Below are 17,201 nucleotides of genomic sequence, written 5' to 3'. Positions count from 1 at the left end.
TGGCTATCATGGCTGCGCTAGCTACAGAGTGGGGAAGAGAAGCTATAATGGCAGGCAAATGCATCCAAAGAGCTGCAGAGGAAATGGGTTAGTGGCAGTCGGCCATGTTGGATCGAATGGCTGCAGTCTGGACAGCTTCTAATGGATCTAATAATGATATCATGTTTTTATTATTATTTTATTATTATTATTGATATGTGTATATTAGGGGTGTCAGGTGATAATTTTTTTTTAACCGGAATTAATCGCATGACTCCAATAGTTATATCTGTTCTGTTCAAAAGTATTTTGTCATTAGCATTAGTCTTAAAAATAAATTGCTTACAAATTATTACATCGGGAAACAATATAAAAAAAGTATTAAAAAAAAGTATTTTAGTTTATTTTTTATATATATATATATTAGGGGTGTCAAACGATTACTTTTTTAATCATAATTAATCGCATGACTTCAATAGTTAACTTGCGATTATTCTAAATGTTATATCTGCTAAATATAATACAACCAAATATAATTTTTTTTCAAATTTTTCATACTCTTGTTAACATAAAAGTGGAAAAAAATGTAAACTAATAGAAATATGGCTGCATCTTTTAGTCATTGATACAGTAATTTCATAATAATTCATAAAATTTAGTTAGAATTAAAGTTGTACTTACTGTAAAAAAAAAGTGTGATATTGATTTTTGTTAGGGGTAATTTTTCTGCCACTAGATGGCATAATTGCACTTGTAAGACATTGGTGACCGCTCAGTGCATTTTTTTTCTTTTCATATTAAGAGCTATCTAATCTTTAATATAAGTAACTTGTGAAATTCTGCACATTTTTTTATTTTTAAAAAACAACTTGACCCCAGTCATTATTATTAAATATATTTCTCCTAAATGTTGACGTGGACGTGTCTGCTGCGTTGCGACTGGATTTCCCCCAATACAGGCTTCCCAAGTAAGCGGCGGTCATTAATCGCTAATTTGTGAAATCAGTGGCATTAAAAGAACTTTAAATTAACTCAAAATTAACGCACTGATTTTGACACCCCCTATATACAGTATATATATTTTATTAATTGTATAATGTTTTTATTTATTTATTCATTTCATGGAATCTGGCTCTCGTCACCTTGAATTCAGAAAGCGGTCGTGTTCTTGTAATCGCCATCTTCATGCAACTTCAACACTTTTTCAGCACATTAAAAATCTTATAAAGAACATTTGTACAATGAATTACATGTTGGAATAGACTTCAGGATGCCAAATTAGCGAAGTGCGTGAAGCCAGTGTGCTATCATGGAGGAGAACAGAAATCGGAAAGTATTTACGGTACTCTTGAGAAACTGACAATTTTTGTTGTGAGAAGTTTGAAAAGTGACGTCATGTGTCCCTTTTTTTTTTTTAAAAGTTCACCATTCATTATTAATGAGCACTGTGCGCACATGAGTCGCATTGCATCAGCGCTCGAAGACAACCTACATCTATGGCACTTTTTTTTTTTTGTTTGTGTTGTGAGGTTGAGAGAATTGTTGTGAACATTTTGTTATTTCGAACCTTCCTGTAGTGTTAGTTGACAGGCCGATGATAAGATATCCATTCTTACATTGACGTCTCAAACGTTTTCATCAGTTGGATTGTGCGGGTGTACCTAATGAAGTGTCCTCAGGGCTTGAAACTCAAGCTGATGATGAACAACTTTTTTTTTTGCACAATCATCGTGCCGTGTCGTTTTTGTTCTGTCGACTCTGTAGCTGTGCAAATGTGCAGGTTATGTAACACGGGAGCTTTTGTAAAAGTGCCTTTTGTATCGCGCCGCATTAATGTGCAAAACATGAACATTTTATGCCAACCTTTCTAGCGGCGAGGCAATTACGAACATTCCCGCAACAATTACGACGGGGTGTGGGGGGGCGACGATGCGCAAGTTTGAAATTAGGCGTAATGAAAAGGACGGCGCGGAAAGGAGCTGGCTGGGGAAGGGTGGTGAAAAGGCGACGGAGGAGAAGGTGCGGAGGGATGAGAGAGCCTGGTGAAGAGGCAAAGCAGAATGGGCCTTAATTGATAGAACATTCACACAGCCAGGAAAGCAGAGCAGCTTCTCCTCCGCTGCTCATTAAGGTCATTATACCTCCGTCTGGAGCGCGCGCGCACACACATTGGAGGAATTGAAAGGAGAAGCCAATTTGGTTGCGTTTCCAAAAATCTGCCTTTTGATGAGCGGCAACTGCAGGACCGAGAGCTTTTGTTTGTGTCAAAGCAGTTAGCGCATGCTCATCGACGTGGCCGGGCTCGGAACGCATTTGGAGCCCTGGCCTGTAATTGCTCCCGCTCGCAGACGGAGTGAGACGCCGCCGCCGCCGCCGCCGCCGCCGTCCTCTTGAAAATGCACCAAAGAGGAAGAAGAAGAACAAATGAGGGAGTCAAATGTTGCATTGAAACGGTTGGAGAGGAAGAAAGACCGAACGGAGAAATGATTCCGTAGACGCTCCGGGGGCCGATGAAGGCTGAGGCTGCGATCAATAATGAAAACAAATCATTGTCAGCATCCAGACAGGAAATGAAGGTGAAAGTGGACGGATAAGAGGAACGTTGCTACGGGGGCCACATGCTATGAGATCCTCCAATTCTCGCGGAACTGTTTAGCGAGGCAGGATTTTGCGCGGTCACCGTTGAACAGTCTTCAATAACCCATTAATAATAAGTGAATGATGTCAGTATTAGTCAGTCAATAACAATATTGAATCCAATCAATAGGCTCGCTCGTTAACCGTTTAACGAGTTTAGAGCGAGTTGATCGTTAGCGAGTACAACGTTGGCGGAACGACTTTTAATTAAAGCAGTAGTGGGGGGAGGGGGGGGGGGTTGGCGAGCTGCTCAAGAGTGGGAAGCTTGCGAAGAAAATGCCATTAAGGCCTTGCGGCATTGTGATCAATTCCCGGGCTCCGCAATGAGTCCATTTAAAGGCCGGTGCGAGGGCAATGATACGGCCCTAATGATCCAGCACACGCATCGCTTGGACGGGCCATGTCGATGCTGCTCGATACTCAAGTCGCTCAATGGGAGCCTCTGCTAGTTGACAGCAAAAGATCGCTCACCTGGTTGACCTTTCTTTTTTTTTTTTTGTGCTTTGGAGGACTATTTCCAGTAAACCAGGGATTTAAAAAAAATAAAAATAAAAATAATTAGTTTTCTAGAAACAGGGTTTCCTTGGTTCATTAAATAGCATTAAAAGTTAAATGGCATTAATAAGCATTAAATATGATGGAAGTTTTTTATACCATTGATGTAAAAACATTGTGCATGCTTTATTTTACATACAACGTTGTACAAAAGTGTCATTGTAATGCAATTTGGCAATAATAAATGTGATTAAAAAAAAAAAATGTATTGGTGGGAACTTCAACTGGGACTCGTCTGAATTTGAAAAGAAAATTATACTATTCCTGTCACCGACATCCAACATGAAACACTAATCCCACCTAGTGGCAAAAAAATTACTGAATTATTTACACTCTTTTTAACTGTACATTATAGTACATCTTTTTAACGCCAAATAACTTTATGAATTACTTACTATAAAGTTACTGTCAGAAAGAAAAGAGACAACCACATTTGTATTTGGTAACCATATTTTTGTCAAATTTTATGTTGATTGATAAGAGTATGAAAAAAGCAATATTTTATTGTACATGAACTCATTCACCCGCAGACATTTTCACTGAAGCAACCCCCTTCGCTCCGGCTGTTTTACTGGATTTTGACTGATTGTGCAAGGCCCACACAATATTGTGTTCTATTGCTATAATAAACATGGAACCTAGAATTAGGATATAGCTAAGTTTCATCATTATTCACAAACCTGTCGAAAACACTGGCGAAAACAGCTTGTTGCAGCATGGCTCTGGTTGATCTCTTATACTCTGCTGCCACCTGCTGGACGTTTTTGTATTGACTACTGTTACTTATAAGCGACCTCTTCAGGTCAGAGGCTGCGTCAAAGCCTTTTGTATGCTCTAGCATAAAAACAAAAAAAACGTATAAAAACGTTTTTGGGACCATGGTAATATTTAAAATAGAACATTTTTATATACGTTTTTGGGAGCAAATGAGTTAAGAACAGACGTGGTTGACAGGCGATTTTGTTCCTCCACAGCAAACAGGCAACGAGATGCTAATAACACAAGATTAGCGCTTCGTTAGCGTCAACTCTTTGTATACACACAAATTGTATGCTACTTCTGTTTTTATGAGCTATGGTTACACCTCGCAAAAAAAAACAAAAAAACGAGTCAAATAACCAGACGCTCATAATGGGCCACTTAAGAATGACTATTTTAGAGGTATTGGGATCATTTCAGTCTTATATTTGCTCTCTGCGCTAATTACTACTTGATCAATTGGAAGCGGAACGCAACAGTCACCGCCGCACTCTCCCCATACACATTATTTGTTTGCACTCGCAGGTAAACAATTGCTTAACTAAACCCGGACTGAACTGAAACCTTAATGGAAATTGGCTGTCTCTTCATGGTGTGTTTTTTTTCCCCAAGAACAAGTCATCTTTGAAATATTCAAAATTTCAAAGAGGAGTTTTACAAAGAATCAAGGCCCAGCCATTTTATTGCTAGAAAACAAGAATGCACAATAACATTTGAAAATGTTCTTGTTTTGGCTGCCAGGCAATCATCTCTTCATGTATAATTCAGCATGCGCGGAGAGATATTTATCTCTGGGATCCTTTGCAACGCGCTGTGACAAAACTCACACCGGCCGTGCAATCTTTGTAGTCGGGGCATCACACGAGCAAATCCGATTAAAACATCCAGTCGCTCAAACTTAATGAGGAACTAAAAAGCATTTAAAGGTAGATTTGGAAAGCGCTTATGTGCTCGTGACACGTTGAGGCACTCCCAGCTATTAGCATGTGTCAGCAATCGTGAAGAGATTTGACATCTGTGGGTTTAACCCCCGCCGCGCTGATATCTTGACTTCAATTATTAGCATTGTGCTTTGGCTTTTTATGCGTGAGATCAAGGAACGCCATCTTATCTGCGGGTAATTGCTGCGCCGGCATTCATCTCCCTCCATCTCTCTGTGCTCTTGGAGCAAATGTATATACAGTCATGCCTTGAGATATGTCATTAATCCTCCACGCAAAAAAATGTTAGCAGGAAAAATGTACTTTATAAAATCAGAGTCAATCCATAAAGATTTGAAGAGCAAAAATTAAATGTATTTATTTATTTAGCATTATTTCCAGTGGACATTGTGCTGCTCCTCCTGGTGTGCACACCTTGGCCACATGGGGGCAGTAGGACACAAACCAGTATCTGCCTAACATATATAAATAACAAAAACAAGTAAACAAGAATATTTAGTTAATAAAGTGCAATCTGAAAAAAAAAAATTGTAATACACTTTAACTCATTTGCTCCCAAAAAAAACGTATAAATATGTTCTATTTTAAATGTTTTAAATGTCCCAAAGACGTATTTATACATTAAAAAAATATATAATAATTAATGCTAGAGCATACAGAAGGCTTTGAACTGCAATGAACGGTTGAAGAAATGGTAGTTATTAACACAAACGTCCAGCAGGTGGCAGCAGAGCAAAAGAGCGCAACCAGGGCCATGTTGAAAAAAAAAAATCTCTTTGATAGATTTGTGAATAATGATGAAACTTAGCTACATTCTAATTCTAATTGCTGCAAAACAGAAACAGATAGAAATATACTTTTTTTTCCTGATTTAAGAAGAGAGATTAATCTTTCTTTTGGTAGGTTCCATGTTGTGTAGCAATAGAACACAATATTCTGTGGGCCTTGCAAAATCAGTCAGTGAAGGGGATTGCTTTTGTGAAAATGGCTGGGAGTGAATGAGTTAATGTGAAATAAAAATGTTGCTGATTTTTCAATTAATCAATGACGTAATTGATATAATAATCGAAAAAATATTCGATAGTGACCTGTTTATCATTTGTGTTCAAATAGTTCATTGTGTAAAGGGTTGCAACACTGATGCTATTTGTTAGCCTACGCATGGCGTTTTGCATTGTTTGTTAGCATTAAGCTAAATAACATGAATTAAGGCTAAGCTTTGTGGTTGTTTGAAATTCTTTACACTGGTGACAAAATCTAGCATTTGTTTGAAAGTTAATTGCTCTGCTTGTGTGTGCACGGGCCGTGATTTTCAAACCGCCGTTAAAGGCCACGGAGGGCACTTCCTGCTGCGCATCTGCAGAGGGAAGACAAGCGTGCCGAGCGCTTCCAATAACCCGGGCAGCGCCGCAGTGGCTTCAAGTCTGATTACGTAGGCCATATACAATAAGTATGTGTGCAGTAAAGTGAAACAGCAAACATCTGTCTTGCCGCGCGTTTGATTTAAAGTCCTGACAGGACAAGATTTTTTTCGACGTAGCAATTCAATTTGAAGCAATGTTATGCCAAAATAGCTTGTGCGTGCACATTGCTGCTACGTATTTAAAAATGCATGGATGCGTTTTGCAGCAGCGTTTATTTGGCTCTTTTCACTTCACCGCAATGCTCCTGCCATTTTGATTTGTCGCTTTTCAAAAGGGACGCTCTTTAGGGAGGCTCTGGGCTTTTACGGATACAATGTGTTAAGATGCGTTCGCTCCATTTTCAGGTCCCAGGCCCCCTTTTTTAAAAAAAAAAAAAAGTTTTTTATGTTTTAGCCGCATTGCAACAGCGGTTGCTTGACACCTGCTGTTCGACAGCCATCTACAGACACAAAATGGACAAATAATCACTGTGTGACTCACACACGTGAAATTGCCGCCTGGCTCTTTTTTTACTTTTGGAGCAAATGCAACAGAAAAGTGTCTTTGAGCTACAGTCGCTGATCTCTGGCCTCTCCCCTTTCATCATTGGAAATTGTTACGGATAAAAGTGTGAGCATAAAGTGTGCCGTTGCCGGCGGGGGTTGCCCAAAATAACCCCAATACGCACTCGGCCCACCCAGATGTAAAGCTGAATAAGCTTCTAGCAGTAGTGTCCTTTTGCAGCCCCCCCCACGGAAATAATTTCACAATAAGCAGCCGAGCAGTGTTGAAAAATCCATAAATCTACAAACATGGTCTTAATTAACTCATTCACTGCCATTGACGGCTATAGACGGCAAAAATTCATTTTAACTATTTCTATTAGTTTAACTTTTTTCCCCCACTTTTGTTAACAAGAGTATGAAAACCTAGAATTTTTTTTACTGTTCATTTAGAACAGATCTTCAATTTGGGATTAATCGTGAGTTAACTAGTGAAGTCATGCGATTTATTAAGCTAAAAAATTTTTTTATCGCCAGACGCCCCTAATTTTTAATGATCTTTTCTCCTTTTTTTAATCGCGTCAGGCGATTACATTTTTTAATTGTAATTAATTGCATGACTTAAATAGTTAACTCACGATTAATCACAAATTTTATATTTATTCTAAATGTACAAAAAAAAAAAATCTAGGTTTTCATACTCTTGTTAACAAAAGTGGAAAAAAAATGGTAAACTAATAGAAATTACATGTATTTATTTTTTTACGTCTATAGCCGTCAATGGCAGTGAATGAGTTAACATTCGGACGTCTTAAACCAATCTTTCAAATGCATTTAAAAAAAATGAACAGCTGAATTATATTCTCAAATATCACAATAAATCAACATTCTTAAAGGGATACTTGACTCATTGAGCCAATTTCAGCAGTGAAAAGTTAATATTTTGTCCAGAATTAATTTGAAAACGTCATTGTTTTTAATGTACAATTCATATATTTAAAAACAAGATTTTCTACTTGCTGTCGACTGAAGATGACATCACCTGTGCTGAGGAAATAGCTAACGAGTCGACCAATCACGGCTCACCTGGGTTTGGTCATCAAACTGAGCCATGATGACTTCCTCAGCACAGGTGATGTCATCATAGGTAGACATCAAGTGGAATTTTTTTTTTTTCAAAGTTATTACATTAATTATAGACAAAATATAAACTTTTTACTGCTGAAAATAGCTTAATGAGGGAAATATCCCTTTAAAATATTAATAATACTAATAATTAGTCATCTTCAAACCGACATTGTGAAGTGCATGATGTCGTTTATTGTGTAATTTTTTTTTGCAGTCCTGGGCAGCTGTGTTGTCTGCAGACGTTGCTGGCAAATCACCAGAGTGGCACAACATTGTTATAATTACAATTGCGACTCATCTCTCGCTTCCAGCCCTCCAGGGGCTCCATATGTTGCCGAGTTGGCCCCGGCCCCCGCTTCCCTTCCTCACATTTCCTCCTTCGCCGCCTCTGCTCTCCTGCCAAGTGTTTTGGAGCGCTCCGCCCTTTTCCATTTCTCACTCATCACATCCCCCCCCCCCCCCCACCCCTCTGCCGCCCCTCTGCCGCGTTCCCGTCCACCTTCTCGCGTCTCGCTTGGCGTGCAGGTTAATTCCAACATTTAACAGACGTGACGCCATCGTCTTCCTGTCATTCCATTAAAAAAAAGATAAAGTCCTGCAGTTTTTGCCAAATTCATCTCTGATGCTCGGAAGTGGGAATTTGAGAATGTCAAATAAAAGCAATCGTGGTGAACGAGAGCGTAACTGACACATTTAGCGAGAAAAAGGGTTTGTAACAACAATGGCCGGCATTCATCCGCCGAGCACCAGTAGTGCGCTAATGAAAGCACTGACAAATTCTGCATGCATGTAACTTAATTGCTGGAAAATCTGCAATTGTAAATACATACATATCGTTATTTTTTTTCCCAGGCTGATAGCAGTATGAGTATTCAACTCTTGAGTATCCACAGATACAAAGTACTGATTCAAGTTCAGGCTCATACTATACGTTTTTTTTTGTCACACTCTTAATGTTCACGAAGATACCAATATGTTAAGGTGTGACCAATAGAAAAGCAATCATGTTGAGGCGGTTCGCCCCTGGGCCAATGAAATTCAGGGTAATGGACATTGAATTTGAGCTCTACAAACAAATGCATTTCATTGTTGTTAGCTCTACTCCATCTCCGGACGGAGCATTCTCATGTCTGTGTCTTTGTTCAGCTTGCGTTCAGCTTGAATGTCGGCCAGGACGCTGTCATTTTAATTTGATCCTGAGTGCTTAGTTTTTTGCAACCTGACTGAACCCGGGCACCATCTTTTTTTCCCTGGGACATTTACCTGCACCGCGGGCTGACTCTTACAACAATATGCCAATATAGTATTTGCCTTGAAATTGCAAGAAAATTAATGGACATTTTTTAATTCTTTTAATATCTTGTTCTGATTGTAAAACCGACCACAAGATGGTGGCTGATGCTGGTATTATTTTTATGTTGTATTATGGATGTTTTAATTACACATTACTTTGAGTTGCATTTTTATGTATGCTAGGCGCTGTATAAATAAAGATTGATTTGATTTGACCTTATTTTAGTACTAGTTTTTGTATGATTTACAATTTTTTTTGCAAAACTATTGCGGGTAGATCCAGAGTTCACTGTTATTGGGTTTGCCACCTTTTCAATTTGGTTTGTACCCTTCCAGGTATTCCGAAGCGGCGAAGGCATGGGCATCCGTCTGGACAGCGCCTCGGCCTTTCAGGGCGCCGTCATCTCGCCGCACTACGACTCGCTGCTGGTCAAAGTCATCGCCAGCGGCAAGGACCTGCCCACCGCCGCCTCCAAGATGAGCCGAGCCCTGGCGGAGTTCAGAGTGAGGGGGGTCAAGGTAGGACGGCCAACCTTAACTCTTTGACTGCCAGACGTTTTCAGAAAAGGGATGTCGCCAGTGCCAGCCGATTTAAGCATTTTGACTGATCTTTCAAGGTCCACAGAAAATTATGTGTTTGGACTATGGAAACACACATACTACCAAATGAAAGATTGAACTCTCATCTTTCATCAGAAAAAAAAAGTTTGTTTCTACCTTATTCCGTTTCTGAGTAATCAACAATAGAAAATGGTTAGTTTCACCTCTGTTTTGAAACAAACGTCTTTTAACGTCTTTGGCACTCCTCCATAGGATTTTACTAAACGTTATTTAACGTTGTTGGCAGTCAAAGAGTTTTAATGTCAAACCTCTGTTCACAAACAAACTATATTTGCGCTGTCTTGGCAATGTTAGAAGACTATCTTTGTCTTCCGCGTGTTCGTTGTTGTTCGGGTAGAGAGAATGTTGATTTTCTGAATACAGACTGGAGATCGGTGAACAGGTCCTCCGAAGGATTTGTTTTTCAGAATATTCCGGACACAAGTAAGTTTACAGACAAATGGCTGCGGTCCTCTCGCAAGTGTGTCGTTACAGCGGACTCACAGCATTCTTATACTATCTTGAAGGCAGTATCCCATAAGACCCCCCCCCCCCCTGCCCCCAGCCACCAGCTAAGACGGACATCATTCAATACACATTGACAAATGGCCCTTTGATGTGGAAATATAGTAGGTCTCAGACCTGACGTCACCTAGCATAAGATAAGACTTACAACGAAATCATACTCACACATTGACTTCAACCACAGACAAATGGTCTATTGTTGTGGAAATAGAGGAGCCCCCCCCCGACCTCATTCAAACACTCACCAAGCTCTACTGAGGAAATGAAAACATTTATGACTAAATCTAAACAGTTATAACTAAATCTGGGCAGAAGACCCTCAACAGCAACCACGTTTGCGGTAAGTTTGTGAGCTACGGTGTGACTATATATCATTAAAATTCAAACAATGCTTATGGGAACTTTGGGAAATTTGCTTGTTCACCGGCCAGCTAAGGGCTCACCTCAAGGTAAACCTTCGCCTGTTGCACACATTTGTTTAGTGAATGAATGAAGGCATTTGGTGTCAAGGTAAAAGAAGTGTGCCGGGCGATCAGAAGGCACGAATCTTTGTCAGGAAGTAAAGGGACTCATCAGTGAAAGTGATTTTTAAAGGCTAGAAAAATGTCAAATATAATACACACTTGTAAAAATGTAAAAATCTCCATGGTGAGAAATGAAATGTCAAGCATTCAGTTCAGTAGCTGTAATTCTTTGCAAATCTCGCCCACAGTGAGACAAAATTTCAACCAGTTTTAGTTTTAATTTACATTTTCCGTCCCTTCTTTTACACATTACGGAGGCGTATAGCGAGGCCAGGTGTCGTGTTGAGTCGAGTTCATCCTCCACCTGGCGTCTCTGCTCCCATTTGTCACTGATTAAATCTCCACAAGAACACCAGATGGGTTGCAGGTTCGGGAGAATCTGGCTTTAAGTATTATGGTGCAAACGGATGTTGCCGCCTTTTTCCCGTAATTGGGATATATTACCTCAAGCTGTATGCAAGCATATTGCACCGGAATCACGGCAAGCAAGTCATTAACACGATTATTTGTGTGTAGTTTTAAAGAAGGCCCAAAGCAGGATGCATTTAAGGCATGCTTGGATAGGTTTGGTGTGGTGGATCTTGACCACCCATAACCTTTTAATGGACCGATTCTTCCATTTTCACTCTTTTCACGCTTTTCCGTATGCTGTGGTACAGCTGACCAGCGCAAGGTATATTGTGGATTCATGTTGCTGTCAAGTGTCAACCAATCCAACCCGATGTAAAGCTTATTAAAGCGTCTCTCACTGGCATGAAGGCGAGTGGGGGAAGAAAAAAACGTCAGCGTTTCCAAACTTTGAGCTGCCAGTTTGCAGGGTGCAATTACATTCGGCGCTGCGTAAAGCTTTCTTTGATGCAACAAAATGACGAGGAGGGAGTGACACCTGCATTGTGGCACCAGGATAAGCGGAGAGAAACTGAAGAAGCATTCCAGTCATGGCCAGTGAAAGTGGTGATGTTTTTCCTTTTTTTTTTTTTTTAATTCATTTTGTGGTTTCCTCACATTGGACTAAAGAATACAAATAATATATGACTTTTATTACAAGGAAAAGTCTGTATTTCCGTTTAAAGACTGAAGTTCAGCTCTGTCACTTAAATGTCACGTTGACATAAATGCTCCCTCGACAAATAGCTTGACACAAGACAGATGTGTTTATTTGTACCGTCGCAAGAATCAAAAACACAAAAGTGCTCGTTCAGCGCGGCGAGGTCTACAGGGATAAGTGGATTTAACAGTCGGAAATCATCTGTGACAATAAGGAAGAGGAAATGGCAAACGGGCACTTTGAAGATACTGACTGATAAAGTAGACCATTTTTTTGTGGCAGCTCAAAGAGATAGTGTCATATCGTCATCTTATGCAATGTTTGCATGCAGTCAATGACCCTTTCAAAACCCAGAAGGCCACGTAAACACGCAAAACCCCAAATATGATCCTAATCAGGTTTTTAAAAAACTTTCTAACCCCTACTCTGAGCCCCTCCCTGATAACCGAGCCTATCGCCCTATCAGTAAGGACAGCCTAGCTCATTTTGGCCGCTTGTATCTGTGATCTTGTTCTTTTGGTCATGACCTCCAACCAGAGGTGGCAAATCCAGGTCCAGAAAGTAAAAACCGTACTAGAGTTTGGCTTTAGCCCCAGGTGCAAGCTAACGAGCTCCCTAGCTAGCTTCCCGGGTGCTTGTTTACCTCCTAGTTAGCTAGCTAGCTAGCACAAGGGGCTAAAGCCAAACTATGGAAGGGTTTTTACTTTCTGGACCTGGATTTGCCACCTCTGCCTCAAACAGAACCACATCATCTGCAAAAAGCAGAGACTAAATACTGAGGTACTGAAACCGAATCCTTGGATGCACCTAGAATTTCTGGCCATCAAAGTTCTGAACGGAATCAGTGTTGAAGAGTAGCCATGGTGGAGTCTGTCTTGTCACTGGAAATGGATCCAGCTCTCCCAGCAATGTGGATCGGACAAGACTCCCCAACAGACATGGTCTAACACAGAGGTGGGCAATCTCGGTTTTGGCAGGTTTTGGAGGTTTCTCACTTCCAACACAAACCGATTCCAATCAACAGGATCGTTATCAGGTTTATCCAGAGCTTGCTGATGAGCTGATCATATATCAGCTGTGTTGGAGAAGGGCAACATGAAAAACCTGCAGGACTCCGGCCCTCGATGCCCACCTCTGGTCTAACACCTTCTCCAAGTCCATGTAGATTGGTTGGAGAACAACAGAGTATCTCCGCACCCTCAACAGGTTTCTGCAGGGTGCATTGGAGTTGAAGACAAATAATGTCAAGGCAAAACCCTTTTTTGGTGGTAAGATCTCTCTTCTTTTTTGTCCTGCATTCCGTGCTTTTTACTACCTGGCATGCAATCAGAACAAAGCTTGAAAAGGATAGAAAGCAAAACGAACGACACTTCCGGAACATCTCTGAGTGGTAATTTGTCAACAGAACGAGAGGACCAAAGGATGTAGGGAAGTGAAGCAGTGAGGTGAAGTAGAAGGTGATGACCTTGCGGAAAATACCAAATTTGATTAGTTGCACTGGGAGGGCGGACCTCCTTGCAGAGCGACTATCCATCACGCGGCACAGGTCAAGCTCGGTTCACTCTCAGGCACCGCTAAGGAGACGGCACTGTAGATGACTCGCTCAATTACTCGCAGCGACTGCAGGAGTGTTGAGAGATGACGACCGTGTGGGCAGCGAGGATAAAAGAAAACCAAATTGGCTTGGTTTGAAAGTAGGTACCGTAGTTTGATGATTCAGTCCGCCGAAACAACAGATAAAGAAGGGAAGTTCTTTGCTTTCATCCGTCATTGACACGTTGCCTTTGAGCGCAATTAAAAGTACACGTGTGCTCTTTAGAAATATGCACACACCAGAATACAAAAATCTGTTTTATCATTTAAATTGCTTTACCTGCAGCTGTAGAAAATGTTTTTTTTTTGTACTGTAAATGCACCTGCTTAAGGCATCTCCGCATTCGTCAGAGTTGCCGGTTCTTCTCATTAAAACGGAACTTTGTGCGGTTTAGACTCCTCGAACACTCCCTTTTCAAAGCATACAGCTTTAACCCTGGAGAACCCACGGGGTCAAATTTGGCCCCTATAAATTCTGTTACTCAAATAAAAAAGACCGTTTTTAAAAATTTTTTTTTTTACAAATTTAACTCTTTGACTGCCAAAAACGTTAAATAACGTTTAGTAAAATCCTAGGGAGTAGTGCCAAAGACGTTAAAAGACGTTTGTTTCAAAACAGAGGTGAAACTAACCATTTTCTATTGTTGATTACTGAAAAACGGAATAAGGTAGAAACAAACTTTTTTTTCTGATGAAAGATGAGAGTCCAATCATTCATTTGGTAGTATGTGTGTTTCCATAGTCCAAACACATAATTTTCTGTGGACCTTGAAAGATCAGTCAAAATGCTTAAATCGGCTGGCACACACGGCATCCCTTTTCTGAAAACGTCTGGCAGTCAAAGAGTTAACTTCAAAAGTCCAGAGTGCCACTTCTGACCCCTGCATGGGGCCATCTATTGGATGAATATTGCACTTACATGAGCCAGAGTGGTTGTGACAAGATGGCTGGCAACAAACATGCTGTTTTGTTGAGCTGGAAATCAATCCAAACAAAACCATCTTCTCAGCAAACCATCAGATGGTAAAATTGTGTTCTTTTTGTTAATTTATTTCATATCATGTTGCAGAATGCCTCGGAGTATGTTTTATATATATATATTGATAAATTAGCAACTCTGAGCTAGTTAAAAAAAAAGGGTTAAAATTGAAAAAAACATATATTTTGGTGTTCAGTGAACTTATAGCAGTTATTTAATGTATAATTCATAATTTTCCAAAGAAAAGGGTTCTTGGGTTCTCCAGGGTTAAGATGCAAGAATCCCGTGCCCCTTGTCATCCTGCACAAGTGCCAAGCTCTATGCCGCAGTACAATTAGCCCTCAACCAATTACAGTGTGTCCATACATAAGCGTTTGTGTGTGGGCACACTTTGGTGCAATTATGGGCCATCCGAGGATTAAAGCGCTACTGCAGATAAACACGTCCGCGCAGCGAAGGAGGAAAACAATGACGAGGTTCAACATTGACGAGCCAAAACGTGTGCGATTGCCAGAAGCCTTGTTGACGAGTCTTTCCTACGAGTAGATCAAAAGCAGCAGCGTTTTGTAGTTGTTCTTTGGTGCCGTTAAATACCCCTAACATGAATTCGAATGTAAACGGATGTTTCTGTTCTCATTCTATCAAGGCCTGCTTGACTTGAGCCTTCTTGTGAGATAATAGCACTTTGAACAATGACTTCAGACGGACTAGTTAATGTATAACACGGGGAGCCGCACGAGCGGTATTCCGACGTTTAGCGACATGAACGGGGGGGCGATGTCGCGTAGAGCGCCTGCTGTTGTTGTTTGGGTCGCTCCAGTCAGTGACCGAGAACAAAAGTCTTCATTCTCATTCTAATGAGTTTAATTATGGCTTGTGCGGGTTGCATTAGTTAGTGTCAGTATTCATTAAATGTCAATTCAAAGAAAAACGTGCTTGAGCGCAGTCAAAACTGTAAGTGCTCGTTATTATCTTTCAAGACCCACTATGAGCACCAATCCGACCCAAAGTACCAGAAAAGATGATCTATCGATATCTGTTAGTGGTTTCCCAACCTGAATTTCACAGTCAAGGTGGGCTGAAAAACAGCAGTTGGTTTACAATTGCTGAATATAAACGGTGGTTGACGCTGTTATGTCTTAAAGTGACGGCAATGGGCAGGGTTGTTTTGCACCGCTAACCTAAAGCAACTTGGATCAGCAACACGGTGACCTTGGGCATACAAGATAAAAAAAAGGGTTACGCCTCGCCGCCACCGTTCCTTTTGCCGTTTTATAGTCCGTGTCGAGCCATTTTAATCGAAAGGCACAATGGTCCCCCGGGACACTCCCGCTTTAAATCTGCGAACACTCTGTAAATACTGTCCAAATGTTGTTGTGCAACCAGAGATAAGGAAGGGCTCTACCTCTATCAAAGTGTCAGCATCTTTGGCTGGAGCGTCTTTTTGTTCATTTATGTTGCTTTTATTTATTTTGAACAAGTGTTTTGAGAATATCAGATGTTTGGTGGCCCAAACATCAGAGCACCCTGCACCTATGTTGCTTGTTACCGGGCAGATATTGCATGCACGTTTGAATGCATTTACTTAGAGAAAATGGGTCCGACATTAGGATTCAGTAACATTTTCTAATGCTCAACCACAAAAGAAGCAGTGATGGGAGTAAAAGCCAGTGAGTGAACTTTAAAATATTCAAAATTCCCATGGCTCGTCTGAGGAAACCAGCCAGCCAGGCGGGGAGAAAAGGTCACGCGGCGGAAAGACAATGAGCTGGTCATTAAAGTAACCAAGACAAGGGACAAATATTTTCTCCTTGTCCTGCCCAGAAATGTGAATCAAATGGAAAGGCCGTCATGTTGAAGATGATAGAAAAAACAGCCAGTGAAGATGTAGGGACAAAATAAATGGTGCATTAAGGGCACTCAATCACTTTAGCACCCTACTAGGACAAACACGGCATCTCTTCGCCATTTTTCTTCTTTGTCTCTTCCACTTCTGCCTGCTATCTGAACTTAAGTGCAGAATGTCGTAATAAACTACCTCGAAGCGACATCGCAGTACAGCTTGCTTTCGGATGCTCCGAGCTCGTCCCGTTCGCGGCACGGAAGGATCACTCGCTGGCTTCCTGCACGCTATCTGAAAATCCCGCTTCCCGTTTTCTTTTTATCTTCACTCAATCTCTTTGTCCTCAGCCTCTTCTCTTCCGTTGCCGAATGACTTGACAACCTGCGACCCAGGAGGGAAATAGCTCGATCCTTTTGAATATCTTCATGATGTGGTGGGGGGGGACGCTCAATTAGTATGCCGCCGCATTTTCAGGACTGGTCCGACTGGTCCTCGTGCGGAACGTGCTGACGCATCGTGAGTGGGCAGTTGCTCACGCGGCGCACTGGAGGCCGGGACATCATGTCTCCGTCATGATGACTGTAAATGTCACACTCCCAAGGTTCGTTTGGCTATGGGCGGACGTCCTCCATTAACGCTTGTTCTTGTTTGAGAGGTTGGTGGTGGTGGGGGTGGGGGGGGGGGGGTTGTGTGTCTGCGTCAGCGTGCTTGTTACTCAGCATTTTGGATTAGTCAAATTGGGGCCGTGGTTTTGCCTTAAGCTGAAAAAGCACACGGGAGTTAAAGCTAGGGGAAATCACGATGGTTCTCTTTTTTAAGGTGGCTCAAACATATCACACAGATTCAGGAACCCAATCGCTCGTTAAACGTGTCTTCTGTATGTTCATGAGA

At 41.1% G+C, this 17,201-nt stretch overlaps 1 protein-coding gene across 1 annotated transcript in view; it reads left to right on the top strand.

Annotated features, from left to right (window-relative positions):
* LOC144034485 (pyruvate carboxylase, mitochondrial-like) overlaps nucleotides 1-17,201 on the top strand; it is a 174,177-nt gene that overhangs the window by 79,529 nt on the left and 77,447 nt on the right. Inside the window, exon 12 of the mRNA XM_077543263.1 lies at nucleotides 9,535-9,717. Within this exon, the coding sequence (XP_077399389.1) occupies nucleotides 9,535-9,717 (183 nt within the window). The remainder of the gene's footprint in view (nucleotides 1-9,534; nucleotides 9,718-17,201) is intronic.

Source organism: Vanacampus margaritifer, chromosome 15 (assembly GCF_051991255.1).
Source record: "Vanacampus margaritifer isolate UIUO_Vmar chromosome 15, RoL_Vmar_1.0, whole genome shotgun sequence".
NCBI lineage: Eukaryota > Metazoa > Chordata > Actinopteri > Syngnathiformes > Syngnathidae > Vanacampus > Vanacampus margaritifer.
This window is presented reverse-complemented; position numbering and strand designations above follow the sequence as displayed.